Here is a 23,376-nt window from a genome sequence, read left to right on the forward strand (position 1 = left end):
GCATGGGCTTTCTGTCTGTCCATCTGTAGATCGAGTATGTGGACACAAAACGTCCTCAAGTGGGATTTAAAAGGTCTTATCTTAATCATAAATCACAAGCCTTACTATATGTAGATGAGGGTGTCTTGTATGTTGCTCCACCTGCACATTGTGTTGTATTAAAGTGTATATTTTTAAGTAATTTAGCTTGTTTTATTGCATGTTTATATTGTCCTGCCCTTTGAACTGTTGAACGTCGCAACACTTGAATTTCTTTGTTATTGTGGGACAAATAAAGGTTATCTTATCTTATGCCACTTAAATATTGTTTAATCACTGAGAAATAAGTGGTCTAATCATTCATACTAGCAACTTAAGGAGAATATTGAAAGGTCGTATGAAAATGGAACTATTGGCTGTTTATTACAGTGTGATAATGTAATGTTGACCTACAAACTGATGTCTGTTAGCTGATACTTGGCCCATTTTAATTGCAGTTTGAAATTAATATCTCAAGCTTATCTGTTGATTTAATTGCCTACTTTTTAATATTTTAATTTTAAGCTTTATAACCTCAATTTTTTCTATCTGAAAAACTTAAGTTGTCAATCACTATAGGAAAATTCACATGCCTGTTTACAATTTAACTTTAACTACACAAAAGCCTTTTCTAATTACGTTTTAAACTCGTACGTATAGGACTGGGCAATTCACATATTGATCAAACACGATTTTCAATTATACAAACAAATGAGTTAATTTCCTGACCATAAACAATAGAAACCTTTAACAAATGTCTTCCTCCAAAGTCTGAAAACACATGCGTTTATTGACAGAGAATAAGCGTCATTAAAAAAGACTCAACGATTAAAATGACATGCTTGAGTTCTTGAGTACAGCTTGCGTTTAAGTGTCGAATAACTCACTTACACTCATTTACACAGAAACAATAGCATATGTCAAACCTGTGCTCGGCTTTATTGTGTTTGCAGACGATGTGATTAACTACGTGTGTGTGTTTGCTTGATGAGTTCATTCAGGTTTCAGTCCCCAGCGCCTGTCCTCGGATGTTATCTCTCCCCAGACACACGATGAAGGTAATCCCGAAACAGAAAAAAACTTTAATCTTATAACAAACATAAAGCTAAATCATTCATAGAGGAAATGCTGTTGTTTCATTGGTAATCAGAAAAGACAGACCTTGATTTTTAACGTAATCATGAATGGTCCATCACAATCAAGTCACTTTGGTTAAAAAGTAACATCTATGATTAAATCAAACTCTCTGATTTAAAGGGACATCGTCTAACTTTCTTCTTCTTCTTCTTCTTCTTTGGTGTTTTATGATGGAAATAGAAAATTCAAACCATACCTTGAAACATTTTTCATGGAGATAAATACATTTTTATTATATACGGTGGAATATTATAGCTAAATGAACAACATTTCCATGGAAACAATGAGGCAGAGGCTCAGCCAGACTTAGTTAGAGTCAGGTTTGTGGAAAGGCGAGCCTGCTGACAGTGAGGACAGGGGTTTTAATACGTTTTTAGTCTTATAAAATCATACAAAATGTGCTAAAAGTTACATATTTGCTTTCTTTTGCTATATTTTCTGATTAAGAGTTAAAGAGTTACTAATATTATTGACTAGTATAATTGCCATACCAGGGTTAGTCAGTGCATTTTTAATTATTATTCAAAATCAACAGGAAATCAAGTGTTGCCGCTCTCCAGTAATAACAGATTTTGTAACTTTTCCCTCCCTGTCAGCTTCCTATAAGCGATTGCCCAATCCGGACAGTTGTTAATCATGTGACAACTCTTCCCTTTTTCCCTCTCCTTTTTACTTCTTGCAGGACTCGGGGAAGTTGTATCCAGGTGAACTGGTCCGCTGCTTGTTTTGCTTTCGGTCATCTGCAGCTTGCTCCCCTCCCCCTCCCCTCCCTCCCCCGGGCGTTTCCAAGGCTCTCTCACAATCCTTACCTGGCTGTGTGCTGAGCAGACACACCCTGCTTATCTGTGTCGACCAATAGCTGTCCCGCAGATACTGGCTCTGAGGAGGTGCACTTCCTATGTTGAGTGAAAGAAGAATGAGCAAGGCTTAAGCAGAGAGTGGCGAACTTGTTTTGCAGCAGGGTCCGCACAGGCCGAGGCGCTCAAATCGTCCCAAAAAGGGGGCGGGGAGGGAAGAGGACCCCTGTGTAATCTTTTGTGACATGCTGAGCTTTCTGTGGCTTGATTTATTGTAGGGAAAGAAGGAGACTTGAGTAGCAGCAGCGAGGAGAGGAGAAGACAGAGAAGAGAAGAAGGAGGAGGAGAGTTTGAGATAGTTGTCAATGTGTTGAGACTTGTTTGGGAATTTGGTGCTGGAGGGAGGTGAGGCGAGAAGGGCAAAACCAGGGAAAGCGCGGAGCGAGAGCTAAGGCGTAAACATTAACTTATAAAATAACACTTAGAAGAGCTGTCGACCCGCGGTCCACTGCAGGACCTTTGCTGTGTGTGTTATGGCACCTCGACAATGAAAGCGATGGAAGGAATTTTAGTCTATTATGCAATGCAATGCTTGTGTGCTGAACTGGAGAGACCTTAGGGGAGCCTCGATCTCCCCAAAGCAGCAACTCAGGTAAGTGAATATGCCTTTTTTTCCTATTGCTATTTACATGTTTTTGAATGTCATTTAAGATAAGGGTAAATCTGTCACGGTTAACCAACAAGTCCACTTTAGTGTTGGCTCAGTTGTTACATGCCGTGCCTATGTGTCACAGGCCTCACACACTCAACTACTGTGCATGTTTTGGAGTTAAGAGTTACTAAGAAGGTAGATGTTCCACCCATCATGCAGGACAATCTAATCAGCTTGAGTTTTTATTTAGAGGTTTTGTCAATAATAAGCCATTTGGGGCAAAACTTGGGACTTTGTAGGAAATACGATTGGCTATGTTTTGTTTAATTGGCACTGATTTAGTTTATCTGGAAGCTGCACTTATTTGTTTTTGATTGTGAGAAATTGTGTTTTTACTTTTTTGGTACCATTACGCCAAGGCCTATGCGTATGTTTGCACCGGTTTTAATTGTTTTTCAGCAAGTAGATAGCAAGCAATATGTCAAATTGTGTAAAATGCCGCTCGAGGAAGGTGGCAAGTTTCACAGCTAAGAGACAGATTTGTGAAGCGTATGTTACTTTGCGTTGTCAACCAGCACTACAATTTCTTCAAAAAGCAATTATAATGAGCTAATTTTCTGTGTGATGTTGATTCCTTTGCAGAGTATGGCGACACAAAGGCCCAGCTGGAGCGGCTACGACACTGTGCCTACTGTAAACATGTCCGACCGCAAGCTTCAGTCAGGTGGAAAAATCACCAGGGACCCGAGTCCTCGGCCGGCCCTGGCTGCCCAAACGGAGCGGGGCGTCAGAGAGGACGAGTGGTCGAGACGCGAGAGGAGACGCGAGCCAAAGGAGCGGTACAAAGAACCGTTGGAGCGGGACAAGTACCACAACAACGAGAGGAGACAGAAGATGCCCAAGGACGGCGAACGAGACCGCCGGGTAGAAAACCAAAACGTACGGCCGCTGTCAAACATAGAGAAGGAGAACACGAAAGAGGGGGACAGAGGCGTGGGGAAGGGCGACACGTTTCCGAGGAGCGCGAGGAGTCACGGACCGATCGTGCTATCCGCCGCCATGGAAGCCGAGAGGGAGGAGAGGAGGCAGAGGAAGAGGGAGGACCGAGACAGGGACAGAAGGGAGCGAGACAGGCCTAAGGATGGAGACGACCGCAGGAGAAAAGACGCGAGAGACGACAGAACGAGGGATAGATATCTCGAGGCCGACGATAGGAGGAGAGGGGCGGACGGCGAGGACAGGCGGGACAGGTACGCGCCGAGAAAGAACGACGCGCAAAGAGAGGAGCGGGCGCCGAGGGAGTCAAGGAGGCCCTCGCCAACGCGGAGCAGAGATAGAGACATGTACCGGGATAAGGCCCAGAGGAGGGAGGGGATACGAGATACGAGGAGCGAAGGAGAGTTGGACGAAAGAGAGAAGTGGAGGAAGGAGATAGTGAGGAATAGAGATGAAGGGGTGCATCAGCATAGCAGGAGCGAAGGAGAAACGAGGGGCAAGAGGGAGCACAGAAGTCGAGATAGGTACACAGAGACAGAATATAGATCCAGGAATAGGGACGACAGATGTAGAGAGGATCGAGATTATGAAAGGAGGACGAGAAGGGAGAGAGACGATGATAGACAGGGGAAGAGTAGCCAAGACGGCAGGAGACGAGAGGAAAGATCTGCGGATTGCGAGGACCATAAGAGAGAACGGAGAGCGTCGAGGGAGCGAACCAGAGAGCCGGACACAGAGCCTTTCGTGAGCCGCAACGTGTTGAACAAAGAGGAACAAGAGCAATCAGAACAAAGAATAAGGGAGAAAAAGAAAAAAGTCAGACAGATGTGGCTAGAACCAAAGATAAGTCCAGCTAGCAAGGACGCGACTTCAGTAAAGGAAGTAATGAGTGACAGAGAGGTTGTTGAGAGCTGTAGCGGCGAGGAGACGGAGGAGGTGAGCGTGGACGGAGAGCTGGAGGAAATATGGTTAAACAGGCGTGGAAGTTTTACAGGCGATTCAGAGGGAAGCGATGCAGATTTTATATCGGATAGAGAACGAATCGTGTCCGGGGAGGACGGGTTCATCACGGTTTCCAGCGGCAATGAAGACGAAGATGACAGGGAGGATGAATTCAAGGACTGCGTAGAATTCTGTGTTGGAGAGAGGGACGCTAATCAGGCACAGACCGATGAGGAAACGGCGGACGACTCCTCAGAGGTGCCGGGGAGAGACGCGCCGCCAAAATTTGTGTTCTGCTTGATCGGCCAGGTCGACGGCGAAATAGGCGAGAGCTTGACACCGACGGAGAAGAAAATTGAACACGAATACGATGAGGTTTGCGAAATTTCGGAGGAGACGCACGGTCCGTCGAGAGATCGAACTTCTATAGACGGAGTTGAACTGAGAAGCGATTTCCGAAACGAGTTTGGAACGATAAAACGAGATTCGAAAACGGAAAAACTGCTGATGCGATGGAGGGAGCAGGCTGACAATCAAAAAGAGGAGGAGGAGGACGAGGGGAGGCTCACCCCGATCCCGAGAAACCCTTACGCCGACGTGCCGGGTCAGCCGCCTCACGAACAAACGCAATCGGCTTCGGGGAAACCTGGCGCCCTGACTCCCGAGGAAGAGGAGGCGGTACGAATCCGATTGAGCGGCGCCTGGAGCATGTCTGAGGAACCCAAGCGGCACTCGCAAGCCCCGCACTTGAAATGGGCCAAAAACATCGTGCGCGAGATCCTGGGAAAGTCCGAAGAAAACTCAGACAGTCCGGAGGAAAGCCACAGCGAAAGGCCAGATGGAGCGTTGCAGATCCCAGTGATCAAAGCTGATGATGATGATGATGATGATGATGTGCTGGTGCCGGAGGAGGAGGAGCTGGAGTCATTGGAGATGGAGGGTTTAAGAGGTATGGATACAGGTCAAGGTGACACGCAGGGTGATGTGGGGCAAGCCGTGCACGGTGACACACACACAGACACACCGGTAAACAAAGAGACGCCTCCCGTAGATGCAGGGGTCGAGGCTAAGCTAACGGAGGCCGGGCAGATAAACGAAGAGACGCCTCCCGTAGATGCAGGGGTCGAGGCTAAGCTAACGGAGGCCGGGCAGATACACGAAGAGACGCCTCCCGTAGATGCAGGGGTTGAGGCTAAGCTAACGGAGGCCGGGCAGATAAACGAAGAGACGCCTCACGTTCCCGTAGATGCAGAGGTCGAGGCTAAGCTAACGGAGGCCGAGCAGACAAACGATCGCAAAGACATAGACGAGCATTTAACCGTTAGCGACGCGTTGTGCAAGCCCAATAGCAGCCAGAGCCTTAGTTGTGAATCAGATGCCTCGGAAAATGAGGGTGAGCATGTGATTTTCAGCTCGCCCGACAAGCAAGGGGAGAGGGAGCCCGCTGAGGAAGTAGCGGCGGAAGCGGTTACTCACGATGCTGCAGGGAAAGTGGAGGAAAAGCAGAAGGGGGGAGCGGTGAACCTGACGAGCAGTTGTAGTTTTCGAGATCTGGGTTCGGAGGTGCGGTTTAGGAGAAGGGGAATCCGCAAAATGACAGAGAGAAGAAAAGAAGGTCCGGTGAAAGAGGAGGATGAAGAAGACGTGGAAGAGGAGGAGAAGGAGGAGAAGGAAGGTGCGGGGAGAGATCGCAGAACCAGAATATTCTCAACATCAGGTAAAGGCCGTGGATGACGAGGCATCTGCTGATTCTACGCCGTGAAAAACCTTTATAACTTTCTCCATGTGAAAACCTTTGAAATCATAATATAATCAAAATATATATCTTGATTTGAATAATCTGGACTTGTTTAAAGGTTTTTAGTAAGTTAATGAATGCAACAACGCTGCAATTAACACATTTTATTTGATTTTTTAATATGTTTAAATGAAATAAAAGGAAAAATGTATTAAAAAAATTCCTAGTCCAGACTTTTCAAAAATGATGTAGGGTTAAGGCTAAGGAATTATTCCTGTAGGGTTATGGCATAAATCAGTCTTTACTCTTGAAAATGATGCTTTTCTTTTTCACCATGTCACTAATTACTCACTTACGCTCTCAATAACTGCAACCAGGAGGAGTAAAGTCATCTCTGAACTACGTCACTTCTATTGACAGTAAAAAAAAATCACTTTGCTGCAGTTTGTGGGTGGCGCCCTGAGGAGGCGGGGAAGAAGGGAAATACAAAAGTTGAGCCATAAAAGTTAGCTCGAATCTGCTTTGAATCAGTCCTGCCAGGAACAAACACGACTCTGAACGAATCATCTTCTTTTTCTGATTTACTTCTCAATTTCATTCCATAGTTTTAATATTTATTTATATATTTATTTATATAGTTATTTATATATTTATTTATTTATATAGTTATTTATTTATATATTTATATATTTATTTATATATATATTTATTTATTTATTCATTTATTTATTTTTCGCCCTGTGAGCGTGATGCTTGTGGAAAGTGTCAAATCTATTGGCTTATTCTTGATTCCAGATGATGAGGAAACTCGAAGCAAAAGCTGGGGAGAGCTGGATTTAAGGTAAGACTTCCTATATATTTAACAATTTTGCAGCGCCTTCAAACTCAAACATACACAAACAATAAAGGTTCTGAGACAGTTATTGCATTAATAGCTTTTTCCTGCCGTGTTTAATGTGAAATATCAAACTAACAGTGTGTGAATCTTGTTTTTATTCACTGACAATGGAAATAAACCTTTTCAGACTGTAAAACGAAGCTGCTTTTCTTTTCTTTTGAACATTTAAGCGTATTTATATATATATATATATATATATATTTATATATATATATATATATATATATATATATATATATATTTATATATATATATATATATATATATATATATATATATATATTGATATTTTTGTTGTTTCATGTTGCACCTTATCACCGACAAAAGTTCCTAGTGTGTGAATCTTGTTTTTATTCACTTTGCAATGGAAATAAGCCTTTTCTGACTCTAAAACGAAGCTGCTGTTCTTTTATTTTGAACATTTAATCTCATTTCTTTTGTCTTGCCGCAGGAATGTGTTGGACACCATCGGAAAACGGAAAAGGAACTCCAAGTTTTTCAGTAAGTGTAGAGGCTAATCCTAGTTCTTTGTTTCTTCGTTTTAACCTCTTCGGAAAATAATGACTGCATGAGCCTGTTTTACGCGTAGGACCACTGGTGTAGTCGCAGCACGGTAAAATGACCGTGTTGCTCCAGCCATCTCTCTTTATTAACAGAGTTTTACAACAAACTTCTTCACCTGTTTTACATGACAGGTAACAGTAGTCGCCCCCAAGCGTCCAGGACATGCACACACACGCAAACTTCTTTTAAATAAAACACAAATGAGTTATTATGAATAACATAAAATTAAGAATGTAAAATATCAAACCATATAAAATGGCGCTTACAGTAAGTGTCTCGTCATCGTCATAATCGAGGTCCAAGTGACGCGTCTGGTCAGATTAAATCTACTCGTCTGGGTGAAGCATGAGGTGGATTTCCTGTAATGTACATCATTCGCCTCTGTCACGGCACAATGTGGTTTGTTCCACGATAAGAGACCCAAACCCTAAATATGGCTGCTGATGTAAGCGGATGCAATTACCGTAATGTTACGTGTACAATAGAAGTAGTGCGCATTAAGATAATACATAAAAATACAAATAATCAGAGGTTATATTTAGGTCAATAGCTTTCTGAATTTCAAAGTAAACTTACTCTTTTGCAGTGGTGGAACGTAACAAAATACAAAAGTAAAGGTCCAGGACCTAAAATTATTAAGTATCTGTGCGTTATCATTTGTGGATACTTTTTACTTTCACCTCACTGCATTTAAGAGCAGGTATCTGTACTTCCTACTGACATTCTACATGAAGGTTTTGAGTTCGAGCACCAGCATTGAGCAAACAGAAATATATGTCACTATAAATATCACTAAATGTAGTGAATTGACGATTATCTTTAGTCTCCTGAAGTACATCTTCACACAGGTACTTCAAACTTTTACTTCGGGCATGACAATACAGGCAAAACTAAAATTCTTTTTTGACATTTTTTGTTTTCTCTCTGAACGCGTGTATCGTATTTCACGTGGAAACAACTAAATTGTGCAATCGGCTCAAACCTGGCTCTGTCCATTTTTCAGATTTAAATGTCCAAACATGTGCAATAATGGCAGTTTTTACACATAAAAAACCTTATTTATATATATAAACCTGACATAATTGAAAAGCTTGTCTTAAGTAGCTTATTTATGGCATGTCCTCCTTGCACACATACTTATGCACTTTTACTTAAGTACTTCTTCTTCCACCACTGCCAATAGCACTGTATAGAAACCATAAAGAAATAAACGTGTACTTTACAGTGTCAATATCCTCCTGAGGTTATGTTTATTTGGTGTTTTGCACGTACGGGTCTCGGTAGATGATTCCGCGTTAAGTACGGCTCTATAGGCCACGGGCGACTTTCAAATTGCCTTCCCGAGTATCAGTGACAGTTCTGAGGAAAAAGTCATTTAGCAGCAGAAAAAGCCACATGTTGCACAAGGTGGAGTGTAATGTGGCGCGGCGTGTTTGTCTGCGCAGGCCGCGGACAGGTCTGTGCATGTGCTGCTCGCTCCAGATGCTGCCTCAGAGCATTCCGACAACTTTGTGTGAAAGGAATGTCAAAAGCAAACAGCTCCTATTGGCTCACACTGGCCTGTATCTGCAGCTGGGAGAAGGTCCATGATCTATATGTATGCTCTGATTATATATGTATCATTGGTTTTGATATAGGGATGTAATTCAGATGATGCGATGCAAATCATGCAATGTGCCACCAGATCTAACCTTTATCAGGCCTAAAGCCGGGCTAAACATTAGACTAAACAGGTCTAAAATGAGACTAAATCAGGTCTAAAATGAGACTAAATCAGGTCTAAAATGAGACTAAATCAGGTCTAAAATGAGACTAAATCAGTCTTAGTAATGATTAACCCAAAGGAAGACATGGACATTAATAGATTTGCTTCTAAATAAAACAAATACTCAAGCTGCAGAAGAACACACAGTTGGAGAACTGTTCTAATAATAGTAAAATATACTCGATATTCTAATTGCACATCTCGCAGTGTTACTACATAACACATGTAATGTTCTAAACATTTTAATTGTAGTTTCTTTAATATTGCTAGTCCTAGTTCTGATATAGATCCAGACCATTGGTGACAAATCAACTATAAAAAATAATATTTTGTATTATTATTTTATTTCAGATTTTCACTTCACTTTACTGTAAATATTCTCTATCTAGAAGCTTTCATTCACCACATTTCAACCTTTATTTGTCTATTGCATTGTTTACCTGTGAGACATATGATGCTTTTTCTAGCTTCTCCAGCACATATAACATAACTAGACCATCAAATGTAAATCCTATTATTGATCTAAAACGGTTTGTAATAGAAACGGCATCACTGACTTCCTGAAGCTGACATTTCCTTGTAACACACGGCAGATTGTCATTTGTGTGTTTTTATGGTTATGGCTTTGGCTACGTGACTTTTGAGTGTCACTCTGAGTCTTAATTTGTCAAATCATCACAATAAAGTGTATCATTACTGTGGATTAGAGGACAATACAGGATTAACTCCAACATGCAAAATTGTACAACTGTGAGTGAAGTAATGATGATGAAACACTGTTGTAACTCGGTTTAAAGGGTTTAAAGCTCATTAAAGTGGATGTTGAACCTTTGGCCCGTTGTGTCCTCTCTCTGTGGCAGAAGCAGCGCAGCTCTACCAGCAGTACAGCGAGGCCGCCCAGAACATCGAGATCCTCCGGCAGGCGCGCTCGGACGTGGTGTCGGTGTCGGAGGGCTCGTCCCCGCTCCCCGCCCGCAGGCCCCTGCCGCCACTGCCGCAGGTCCGGCACCCGCACTCCCTGTCCCACAGCGGCTCGGTCTGCAGCGCCCAGAACCTGCCCCTGCCGCCGCCGCCGCCGGCCGCGCACGCCCAGCGCCGCGCCTCGTCCCCGCGACTCTCCATCTCCATCGGGCAGTCGACCACCCTTTGGAGGGACCTGCCCGGCGTCAGGGACAGCCCGGAGTTACAGGAGCTGACGGAAGACCAGAGGCGGCTGCAGGAGGTAGGCGCTTTTTACCAGCACTTTTACCGTTTAAACCAACAGAAATGAGTTAAAACACGTCCTTAAACGTATTCATGAAGGTTTCATTATCAGACAAATGTGAAACGTCTGTAAAATTAAGCACAAATTAACACTTCTACCTTTACTTTTAACTGTTTTAGCCTCATTTTTTACTATAAGTGATGTACTCAATGTTCAAATTTACTTAATTCACAATATTATCTATACTTTGTTATACATTGCCCACCTCTGAGCTCTTTATCTGATCAAAAGTTTCAACAATTCAACAATTAATAAAAGAAAAACACTGGGAAACTCACGCCATTCATGTTTCTGCTGGTGTCTAATTTAAATCCTTATAAATATAATAATATGTTGACTAATACACATTTGTCTCGACTAAAACGCCATCGACTTCAGAAATAAATGCTGAAAATAATCTTGAGGCTCACTAATCACAGAGATATGAACCATAAACCAGTGGAAAAACTCCTGCATTTTGAAATTCAACCGTTGAAATGATTTGTCATACTATACATTACCGGCTCTTTAGATTTGGTAATACTTCATAACGGGAAATTCCAGTGATGTGCTGATGTGATATTGAAATTGAAAGAGAAATGAAAGGGAAATTGTCTGATAATAAATCTAAAAGTCTTCTACACGTCCAACAAAAACCTTTGCAATCCGATTTACATTCGACCTGGAAGTTAATTAGCATTTTACGACCAGACAAGTATATAAATATGAATTATTGTCAGTTTCTTTTTTAGTTAAGCTACAAACAACAAAATAGTCTTTCAAATGTATAAACCGGCAAAACATGTATTAAAATGTTTTGCATGTCTAAAATCACGATTACATTGGTTTCCCCAAACCCGTTTCACTGTTTCCTCTGTATTTCCACGACTCTATTGCTGTTTTTGTCATGTATTTCCAAGTATTTCCACTTCTTATTTATGGAGAACATGCATGATTGAGCTTTCCCTTTTCATGTGCAAACACGCTCCTAAAACAGCGGTGCCAGAAAACCCTTTGGCCGTTTGTCACGTACAGAAAGTCGTTTGAGATGTTGCAATGACGGCGCTCACGTCCTTCAGAAGTGTCGGGCCTCCTGTCAATCAGCAGAAGGGTTTTCACAAATACTACTACTACTACTACTACTACTACTACTACTACTGCTACTGCTACTGCTACTGCTACTACTACTACTACTACTACTACTACTACTACTACTACTACTACTACTACTACTACTACTACTACTACTGCTACTGCTACTGCTACTGCTACTGCTACTGCTACTGCTACTGCTACTGCTACTGCTACTGCTACTGCTACTGCTACTGCTACTGCTACTACTACTACTACTACTACTACTACTACTACTACTACTACTACTGCTACTGCTACTGCTACTGCTACTACTACTACCACTGCTACTAATAATAATAATAATAATAATAACTTTTATTTATATAGCGCTTTTCAGTGACCCAAAGACGCTGAACATAATAAAAAAGGGGGGGGGTATTTACAGACAGGGGGGGACAACACGTACAATACACATTAATATACAGATAAAATGAACAAGACAGAAGAAGTAGAGAGAAAAAGATGGGGATGTAACAGGGGGTAGAAGAGTAGGCAATGGGGTAGAGGAGGCTAGGGGTAGGGGAGGTCATAGGCTTGGGTGAAGAGGTATGTTTTTAGGCGGGATTTGAATGTTGTGAGTGAGGGAGAGTGGCGGACAGGTTGGGGGAGGGAGTTCCAGAGTCGGGGTGCTGTTCGGGAGAATGCTCTGTCGCCAAAAGTTTTGAGTCGGGATGTTGGTGCAGTCAGGGTGAGAGAGGAGGAGGATCGGAGAGCTCGGGTGGGGCGGTGGGGGATGAGGAGGTCAGACAGGTAGGGGGGGGCAAGGTGGTGAAGAGCTTTGAAGGTGAGGAGGAGTATTTTAAAGTTTATGCGCTGCTTGATGGGGAGCCAGTGGAGAGAGCGGAGAACGGGAGTGATGTGATCACGGGACCGGGTGTGGGTGAGGAGGCGGGCAGCGGAGTTTTGGACCATTTGGAGTTTGTGGAGGGAATGGGAGGAGATGCCAGTGAGGAGGGAGTTGCAGTAGTCAAGGCGGGAGGAGATGAAGGCATGGATGAGGGATTCAGCAGCGGGGAGGGTGAGGCAGTGTCGGATTTTGGCGATGCGGCGGAGGTGGAAGTATGAGGTCTTGACGATGTGGCTGACATGGGGAGTGAAGGAGAGGGTGGGGTCCATGATGACACCGAGATTGCGTACCAGGGTAGAGGGGGTGATGGTCGAGGTGTCGATGCTGAGTGAAAAGGGACCAGTTTTATTGAGAGTGGATTTGGTGCCAATGAGGAGGAGCTCTGTTTTGTCACTGTTCAGTTTGAGGAAGTTGAGAGTGAGCCATGATTTTATTGTAGAGATGCAGGTTTCGTTGTGGCTGAGGGGAGGGTTTTGGGTGGATTTGGTGGTGAGGTATATCTGGGTGTCATCAGCGTAGCAGTGAAAGTCCAGGTTGAGTTGGCGGAGGATGTGACCAAGGGGGAAGATGTAGCAGATGAAGAGGAGGGGGCCGAGGACTGAGCCCTGGGGGACCCCTGCGTTACTGGGGAGAGGGTGGATGAGTGACCGGAGAGGGAAATGAACTCTTGCCTGTTGGTGAGGTAGGATGTGAGCCAGTCAAGTGCAGAGCCCTCAACACCCAGTTGGCGCAGCCTTTGTAGGAGGATGGAATGGTTTATAGTGTCAAAGGCTGCGCTGAGGTCTAGTAGTAACAGGATGTTGAGGGCCCCGGAGTCTGCAGAGGTGAGGAGATCGTTGAGTACTTTGACCAGGGCTGTTTCAGTGCTGTGAAGTGGGCAGAAGCCAGATTGGAGGGGTTCATAGAGGTTGTTTGACTGGAGGTGGGTGTGAAGTTGGGCGGCGACGATGCGTTCCAGCGTTTTTGAGAGGAACGGCAGGTTGGAGATGGGGCGGTAGTTGGAGAGGTTGGCGGAGTCTAGGGTGGGTTTTTTGAGGATGGGGGTGATGGAGGCCAGTTTGTAGATGGAAGGAACATGGCCGAGGGATAAAGACTGGTTGAAGAGGGTGGTGAGATGGGGGATGAGAGCAGGGAGGCAGGCCTTGGTTAGAGTCGTTGGGAGGGGGTCGAGAGAGCAGGTGGTGGTTTTGGAAGCGGTGATGAGGTCTATGATATGAGAGGAGTTAACAGAGGAGAAGGTGGTGAGGGGAGGGAAGGGTGGGTGGTCAGGGAGAGGAGGGGGGGCAGGGGTGGGGGTGGTGATGGAGTTAATGGAGACGGCAGTCATGGAGCTGTTGATTTTGGAAATTTTGTCATTGAAGGCAAGGAGGAAAGAGTTGCAGAGGTCAGGGGAGGAGGGTGGAGTGATGTCCGGTGGCTGGAGCAGCTTGTTGACGGTGGAGAACAGGGTGCGAGGGCTCCGGTGGGAGCTATTGATGAGGGTGGAGAGGTGGGCAGATTTGGCGGCTTGGAGAGCGTCACGGTAGGAGGAGATGTGTAATTTGAAAGCTTCGGCGTGGACGGTGAGGCGGGTTCTTTTGAGGAGTCGTTCAAGTTGGCGGCCAGTCTGCTTCATGGTGCGGAGTTCAGGGGTGTACCAGGGGGCGGGGTTGATGTATGAGGCGGAGGAGGTTTTCCAGGGGGCTAGGGAGTCAAGGGAGTCGGAGAGGGTGGTGTTGAGCGTGACAGCATAGTCGTCGGGGGAAGAGGGGGGGGAGTCAGGGGGGAAAGCAGAGGATATGAGCTGGGAGAGCGTGAGGGGGTTGACTGATTTGATATTGCGGTAGGTGATGGTGCGTTTTTTGGGGTTGTGGGGCGAGGGTAGGGGGGCGGAGAAAAGGATGCAGAGATGATCAGAGAGAGGGAAGGGGAGGGGGTGGGGCTTAGATATGGGTAGGAGAGAGGAACAGACTAGGTCCAGAGTGTGGCCTTTGGTATGGGTGGGGAAGTCAATATGTTGGGTGAGATGGAAGCAGTCCAGGAGAGAGAGGAAGTCGGATGTCAGTGGGGCGTTGGGGCAGTCAATGACTACTACTACTACTACTGCTACTACTACTACTACTACTGCTACTACTACTTCTACTGCTACTACTACTGCTACTGCTACTACTACTACTACTACTACTGCTGCTGCTGCTACTACTACTACTACTACTACTACTACTACTACTACTACTACTACCACTACCACTACCACTACCACTACCACTACCACTACCACTACCACTACCACTACCACTACCACTACCACTACCACTACCACTACCACTACCACTACCACTACCACTACCACTACCACTACCACTACCGCTGCCGCTGCCGCTGCCGCTGCCGCTGCTACTACTGCTACTACTACTACTACTACTACTACTACTACTACTACTACTACTACTACTACTACTACTACTACTACTACTACTACTACTACTACTATTCAGCAAAGTCAAAATGCTACATTTGAAACTCCTCGGATGACTGAATAGCTCGACGACTTGTAAATAATAATAAGACGCTCTCTGTGTCTTCTTTTGTTCAGTATTGTTCAGTATTTTTGTTGTAGAAAATAATATTAATAAAAATTTATAATGATAATAATACAAATAAATTAATAATAATAATGGTGATGATAATAATGATAATATGAATAGTAATACATTAAATAATGATGATGATAGTAGTAATAATGATAATAATAATAATAATAATAATAATGATACATAAAATACATAATCATTATCAAAAAAATTAGGAATCATAAACTTGGCCTATATTGTAAACAATAATAATATTATGGAGCTGTAAAATAGATGGGAGTTATCTACAAAGCTACCAAAAAGTACCTTTTTGGTCACTGTGACGCCAAAAACCCCAAAACCTTTTACTCTCTTTAATCTTTTTGCATCGATTATCGCTTAATGTTCTTTAACTTGTCTGTTTTCATTACTGTTCTGTAAAAGGTCTGCGTCCAGAAAAGCGCTGTATGAATGAAACGTTGTATTAATATTATCGTTAAATATCATAACACGATTATTTCTATTTATAAATTGAGTTTGAAATGTAGTTCTTGTCACAAATAATCACAATTTAATTAAAAAAATAAAAGTAATTAATACAAAATAAATGTGTGTTTGGAAAAATTCTGCATATTATAAACCAAGTAGCATTAATTTGACTTTTGATTGAATTGTGTCTCTATTACTTGGCCTATTTGCACCATTTTTTTAATCATAATTGAATGTATTTATCCACACATTTGTGCCACTGCCTTCTCCACCGTTCCATGTTTATTTCTATTTGTTTAACGGTTCATTGTCTGGTGTCTTTGCAGGTGAGGTTTGAGGTGATCACTTCGGAGGCGTCTTACTGCAGGAGTTTGGACATTGTGGTTGAGCACTTTGTGAAGTGTAAACAGTTGGGGACGCTGCTGACCACTCAGGACAGGAACTGGCTCTTTTCGAGACTTTCTGACGTCCGCGCCATCAGCCACAGGTCAGAACCACTGCAGTTCACTTCATTTGACTTCTTCTTCATTTGTTTGTTTGTTTGTTTACTTCTTTAACATTTTCTTCTTTTAGTCAAACACCACTGGATTGTTGTTTTGGTCAATACTTACACACTCAGTCCATTTTGAGCTCATAGATTACCAGTCCAGACTTAGACTCAGTTTTAACATATTAAAACCAGGAAGTGTATATATTTCAATTAAACTGCTGCAATAGTGACGAGTTAAAGCCTTAAAGTTAGAGCTGTAACGTGTTTTAAGTGTCAGTTCTCCTGTAAATAGCAATAACTACTAATTAATACTATTGTGTCAAAAATACAAACATTTCAAACTACTTTTTTAAACTTTTTATATCATTCAAACTGCACAGTATTAGAGGGGAATAAATGAAAATAGCGCTCTTATAAGTAACTAAGTGTGATTTTTCTGATGGATAAATACATTACAAATGGTGAAACAAACATAAAGCTGTTTTAATAGTATGTTGTATTATTACACTGTAGTACTTTGATTGGACCATATGTAAGAATATGATACAAAATACTTTTTAATGCAGGTATACATTATTCTATAACTAAATGCATTTTCAAAGTATTCTTCCCATCATTTGCTATAAGATTATTTTATGTGACTAAGTGCTTAATAGCCTTGACTAAATTAGAGATGGTATATATTAAAAAAATAATTGTTTGTTGAATTATTAGAATATCAAGTCTAACACAAAAGTATATATAATTCTTTTCTTTTTTAATTTCAAGACTTGATAGTTAGGGATGGGATAAGATCTTGTACCATAATTGTGTTTATTTTTATGTTTGTGTTGAGTTGAGTTATTATTAATTAAAAAACAGTATTGCAATGACATGTAACTACTAGTGCGTTATCATATTCATCGATCTCAATTTTTGATCTTATTTTATACCCGAGCTTTACAAAAACAAGTAAAAATGTGCTTTTTGTTGTGATTTCATGCACATAAACTATACAGACTTTTAGAGAGGACTTTTTCACTGACAGAGGAGGGAGTGTGGACCTCTCGATTCAAAAACCTCCCAAATAATTGACAATTCCACATGACTCTAATCTGTCACATCACAATATATCATTTTTTAAACTTTTTATGACATTGGAAGTCTTCTACAGAATTTGAGTTGTGAAGAAAGACACATACTTTCCACAGAAAACTCCATAGAACTCAATAAATCCATACTGAATGACTCACCGTAAAAGCACTGATACTCGGATAACGTTGGGCACATCCAGTCCTGTTTCCACCTGGCGTAACCTCACCTGTCGCTTCTTCTCATGAATGCAATGATGCTTTCTCCCTCATCAACACTTAGAAGAAGATTACGGTGTAGTGCATGTGAGAAGGGCTCGTTTGGGAAAAGAACAATCATTTAAAGTGTCGCGTGGCAGGGTTTAGAGCAGGGGTGTCCAAACGTTTTTCACCAAGGGCCGCATTTTGAAACTTAAACAGGGCCGAGGGCCACAAACAACTTGACAATGTCGAATTTGTTGAATGACAAAGTGAATCATTAGAAATTTTGCATTTGATGTAATTGTGATGAGCCTCCACACCTTTAATTAGACCTAGAACATTAATATTAGGTTGGTATAACATCAATATGCCTGAATTTTCCCAATTTCACAGTAAAAAGTACTAGTTTTTGTTGTTTGAGCCGACATAGCAGGAAGCTGGAGGGCCAACAAAAATTGGTCTGAGGGCCGCATTTGGCCCCCGGGCCCTAGTTTGGAAATGCTTGGTTTAGAGGCACAGTGCTGCCCTCTATTGTCCTGGAAGATCTGACTCATTTTGACCCATCGTTGACCCTGAAATCAGCTGAAGTCCGTGCCAACAGTGGGCCGCGCCATCAGGATGTGGTGAATCGGTTATTATTCAGGTGTTTTTACCCGGCTGCGTCACCCGCTTGTCTCCGAGAAGGACGTGATGTTTAATGCCGTACTTTGGAACATTCTCGACAGGGCGACGTCATCTCGTGCCCTCACCAGACGTTTCACACATCGTTTACAACCAGAAGTGTACATTTCGCTACAAACTGGTTACGGCGCTTGTGACGAGTTGAAAAAAGTCCAAAAATTTCCAGTTTCAACTCAAATTTTCAAATGTGTCATTTTTTTTCTCTCGTTTCGTTTGCAGTTTCCTGTCCAAACTGGAGGAGAAGGTGGACTCGGACACCATGAACTTCTCCGTGTGCGACGTCATCGCCCGTCACTGCCAGCGCTTCAAAATGGTCTACGTCCCCTACTTGACCAATCAGTCCTACCAAGACGCCACCTACCAGCGACTCATGTGAGACCAACATTTGTATTTAGTGGGTCACCGTGGAGCCTGTGCCAAAAACAACCGTTCATTGATCGTTCTTTTTGAGGGCCAGTCTTCAGAATCAGAATCAGATCACGTTATTCATCCCAAATGGGCGATGAAAGACTAAAAATACACGATAATTCACAACCCGTACAGCCTTATTAAAGCTTGAATCAATAGAACACTGAGCAAACACCTTTTCTTTTAAGTTATTTTATATTTCTACATCAGATTAAAACCGCAAAAGGCTTTTATTTTGTTATGTATTTGTACTTTACATTTATAATTTTAATTTGAGTAAACCATCTTTCAATCAGAGCTGTGAACCTTTAGATGTTTAATTGTTTCATTAATTGGGCGATGGTGTTTGTCTAGTTTGACTATGGCACGTACACTCTTTATTCATATTTCTTTACCGTTTTGGAGGATCTCGATAACAAAGAGATGAAAATATCCAACAGAAATGAGCTGAAAGGAGAGTTAGTTTCAGGTTTAAGTATCAGAGTGGTTTAAAGATTAGTTTGAAGACAAAGACGAGGTTAATGAAGTGTATTTATGGAGCACATTTCACACATTGATGCAACAAAATATGCTTTGCAAAGATAATATGAGAATAGCATTCAGATAAAACAAATGAGACTTTACGCACACTTTACAACAATGTTGTACATAAACCATTAAGACCTGTCCTGTACAATAAAAAAAAGTAAAATGAAGAGCAACATTGAGGTCTTAAACCCAACAAACCTCTCATATATTTGCTGAATAGTAATAATCATAATAAAAAGGTTTACAGCTTGCTTTTAAAAGTAGGTTAAACTGTTCCACCGTTTGTACTTTTTCCTTTTTTCAGCTTTCAAATGTATGAACAGAACTAACAAAACACAGAACACGACAAAAAATACATCTAATCCATACACTAAACATTCAAAAACAAAATTATGACATATTCAAATCAAATTGATCGTCCCGACTTGTCCAAAGCCTTTTAAATTTGTCCATTTTCGAATGACTATACACTTCTTAAACACATCCCGCCCACTTCTAACTATATAAACGATCATACGCTGACAATATGACAACAGTTTATATCACTAATGTGCACAAAAGTGTCTGTAAATGCCATATTATCCTCCTTAATGTGTCTGATTTTTTGCACGTAATGAACTTGTCTAACGAACGTGTCCTGTAGGAATGAAAACCAGGGCTTCAGGCGGATCGTGGAGAAGCTGGAGCGAAGTTCCGTGTGCCAGAGGCTCCCGCTCCGCTCGTTCCTCGTTCTCCCGTTTCAGAGGATCACGCGGATCAAGCTCCTGGTGCAGGTCAGACTTTGGACTTACTTAATGACGCCGTTTGTGCTAATTAGCGATGCGATGTACCGAAAATGCACGCGCGGATGCTGATTCTGAGTATTTGTATTACAATATTGATATTTATTGATATTTTTCCTTCTTAAATCAGTGCTAGAGGGGGAAAAACATAAAACAAACAATAAACATAAAGCTTTATTTATCTATTATCTATACTACAATATAATAAAACTCATTATAATCAGGATACAATATTCTGAACCTAATATGTGACAAAGTACAGTTTAATGCAGATATTTTGTTATTTTAAATACATTTTAATTGTCACTAATGCGGGGGTGCACGGTGGCAAAGGCGGTTAGCCTCCCAAGAAGGAGATCATGGGTTCGATTCCCAGACCAGACCAACATCACATGATCTCTCTGGGTGGAGTCTGCATGTTCTCCCCGTGTTACCGTGGGTTCTCTCCGGGTTCTCCGGCTTCCTCCCACCGTCCAAAGACATGCATGTGTTAGGTAAGATTTGATGACTCTAAAATTGGCCCTAGTGAATGAATGTGAGAGTGAAGTGTCTGTAATGTCTATGTCTATGTCTCTGTGTTGGCCCTGCGACAAGTTGGCCACTGTCCAAGGTGTACCCCGCCTAAGGCCCGAAGTCACTGGGATAGGCTCCAGTCCCCAAAAGGGAACAAGCGGTAGAAAATGGATGGATGGATGTCACTAATGCTGATTGTTTGTGTTTTTAAAAGGTGCACTATCTCACTTTTCTGCTTGTCTCCGTGAATAGAATAGATCATAGCTCATTTGTGCAAACACAGCAAAGAAAAACACATTCATTCATTCTTACGGGCTAAAACGTTAACTCTGCGTTAAACAGTTGGAATGTTCCACAGTGCGACATTAAAGTGCTTATGACAGTTTAGACGAAGATATGTTTTGTATTTTGTTAAAAAATGTAAAATGTCATCACAGAATAGCACATTTTTTAGGTTTATAAATGCACTTCACACTGGGCATTTTTTTAATTGACAAATGAAAATATATGAGAGCAACTTTTTTTTTATGAATTAGTTATTAATTAGTTTAGAGAGGCAAAAAAGTTGTTTCTTTGTGTAAATTCTGCATAAACTTTGACTGGAATGAGTCCCTGGTGTGATTATCACTTCCTGTCATTTTCTACAGATTTTTCAACGTTTTCTCCACAAATACCTGCTCGATTGGTGTAAAACTTGTGATATATATATATATTTGCGAACTTATTCTATTACATTGTGCTAATCTTGTGCTAATGTTGATGTTTATTTTGTCCAGAACATCGTGAAGCGGACGACTCCAGGAACTCCTGAGGCGATACAAGCCATCAAAGCTTTAAGACTGCTGGAAAAGGTACTTAAGCATAAATAAATACTACTATTACTACTATTTTATTCTATTATTAACCAGGTAATAAACTCATTAAGATCTAAACTTATTTTTACTACTACTACTACTACTACTACTACTACTACTACTACTACATCTACTACTACTACTAATAATAATAATCATAATCATCATCATCATCATAATAACGATTTTTGACTCAATTTACTAAAAACAAAGAAAGAAAATTGCTTTTAATAATAATTTCATGAACCAAAACTAATTTTAATCACTGCCATTTAACTTGAAAAATGTATCCACATTTCTTCCTCCAAAGTGTGTGAAATATAATAATAATAAAAATTGTAAAGTGAAGTCCAAATCCACTTTATTCACACAGCGCATTTGACAAACAGAGACCGTTCCCTAAGTGCTGCAAAGACACAAAAACAATAAAGAAAACAACAACAAAAGATGTAATAAGTGCTCAACTAGTCTTAAAAGAATAAAACCAGTCAAATCAAATCAAAGCAAACCCATAAAATAGCAACAAATACGCCATAAGACAGAGAATAAAAGCACACGACTTACGCATTATCCATAATTTCACGTGTTTAATCTGTTATTTGTCTTGCAGCTGATTCAAGACAGCAACAACAGCATCACTCAAATGAAAAGCATCGAGTCGCTGGTTTCCCTGAGCGCCAAAGTGGACTTCGAGTGCAAGGTAAACTCTGCTACAGACTTGCGAAAAACGCGTGTCATCAGGGCTCTGTATTAAACGTGTCTGTGTCCTCTCCCCAGACACTTCCTCTGGTCAGTCAGTCGCGGATTCTGGTGCGCGAAGGCAAAGTCACTCAGCTCATGGAATTCTCTCTGAAGGAGCAGGAGAGGAGTTTATATTTGCACTTGTTCAACGACAACCTGCTGGTCTCGCAACAAAAAGAGTAAGTCCGTTTTATGTGTGTACACAGTATTTTTGCATTATATATAAGTCACGTGACATATTTTGTGGGCTTTTAACCACATTATAACCTCACCAGTCTTATTAAAAGCTGTGTTTTGATTGAATTGTGCATGTGTCCTTGAACTGACACAGGGGAAAAGGCCACAACAAATAAATGGGTAACACAAACTGATATATTGTTTGACATTTGAAAAATTCAGAAAATTACATTAGACTAAATTTGAAAATGGACAAATTTGACACATTTTGGACACTTGGGACACACATGACTACATGATTAGACTATGTTTAATGCTTGCATATTTATCTGCGTCTTGTTCTGTGTTAATAAAAAAAAAAGACTTAACTCTTTTTTTATGTAAAAAAATTTAAGTTGAAAAATTCACAAAATGAGATATTGTCAAATGTAAAAATCTCTTTTTTTTGGGCGTATCCAATTGGATCCAAACAGCCAGATTTTTTTTAAAGAAAAAAAAGAAAATTAAATTAAATTAAGGTTTTAAATGTATTACTAAATTGTAATAAATAACTTTGCTTCTAAAATGATCACGATTATAATTTTTTTTAGTTCTTGTGACCTGAATAATAATAATCTGGACGTCTCTAACATTCAGGCTTGAAAAATGTGCCATGAACAATATATTTAAGAAGAACTACTTATGTTAATAATAAACTATAACATAAGTAACATTCTGCTTGACGGTAGATCAGAATCAGATTGTAAATTTTGCCTTTTAAGTGTCAAAATGCAGATGTTTGGACCTGTTCTGTGGAAAACGACGCTGTAATTACTGAGCCTTTTCCACATGAAACAAAAACTGGTGCAAAGTTTCATTTCCTGTTATTTGTTTCTGTGAGTTTACTGCGTGTGTTTGATTGACAGAGGGGGCCGGTTCACTGTGATTGACACGTGTCCCGTGTCTGAGCTCCGGGTGGAAAACTTCAGGATCAAACTGCACTCGCTCCAGAAGAATGTGTTCAGACTTCACATGTCGACCAAGAGCCTGCTGCTGCGTACGGACACACAGTAAGTCCACAGACACACGATCCACAGACACACAGTAAGTCCACAGACACACGATCCACAGACACACAGTGAGTCCACAGACACACGATCCACAGACACACAGTGAGTCC

The 23,376-nt window shown here is 41.5% G+C and overlaps 1 protein-coding gene across 2 annotated transcripts in view; it reads left to right on the forward strand.

Moving 5' to 3' along the window:
* The first annotated feature begins 2,037 nt into the window (after positions 1–2,037).
* arhgef5 (Rho guanine nucleotide exchange factor (GEF) 5) overlaps positions 2,038–23,376 on the forward strand; it is a 30,483-nt gene continuing 9,144 nt past the window's right edge. Inside the window, exons 1-13 of one of the 2 annotated variants that reach the window (XM_072460030.1) lie at positions 2,038–2,604; positions 3,247–5,568; positions 5,758–6,259; positions 7,076–7,121; positions 7,630–7,679; positions 10,368–10,729; positions 16,099–16,259; positions 18,434–18,586; positions 19,794–19,923; positions 21,222–21,296; positions 21,910–21,999; positions 22,077–22,219; positions 23,123–23,266. In XM_072460030.1, coding sequence (XP_072316131.1) covers positions 3,250–5,568; positions 5,758–6,259; positions 7,076–7,121; positions 7,630–7,679; positions 10,368–10,729; positions 16,099–16,259; positions 18,434–18,586; positions 19,794–19,923; positions 21,222–21,296; positions 21,910–21,999; positions 22,077–22,219; positions 23,123–23,266 — 4,175 coding nt within the window. In that variant the 5' untranslated portion in view covers positions 2,038–2,604; positions 3,247–3,249. The remainder of the gene's footprint in view (positions 2,605–3,246; positions 5,569–5,757; positions 6,260–7,075; positions 7,122–7,629; positions 7,680–10,367; positions 10,730–16,098; positions 16,260–18,433; positions 18,587–19,793; positions 19,924–21,221; positions 21,297–21,909; positions 22,000–22,076; positions 22,220–23,122; positions 23,267–23,376) is intronic. The other variant, XM_072460031.1, reaches the window with a different exon arrangement.

The sequence above is a fragment of the Eucyclogobius newberryi genome, unplaced genomic scaffold (genome assembly GCF_026437365.1).
Source record: "Eucyclogobius newberryi isolate DKJ021-1_F unplaced genomic scaffold, fEucNew1.0.hap1 SCAF_3, whole genome shotgun sequence".
In the NCBI taxonomy this organism is placed as follows: Eukaryota; Metazoa; Chordata; class Actinopteri; order Gobiiformes; family Gobiidae; genus Eucyclogobius; species Eucyclogobius newberryi.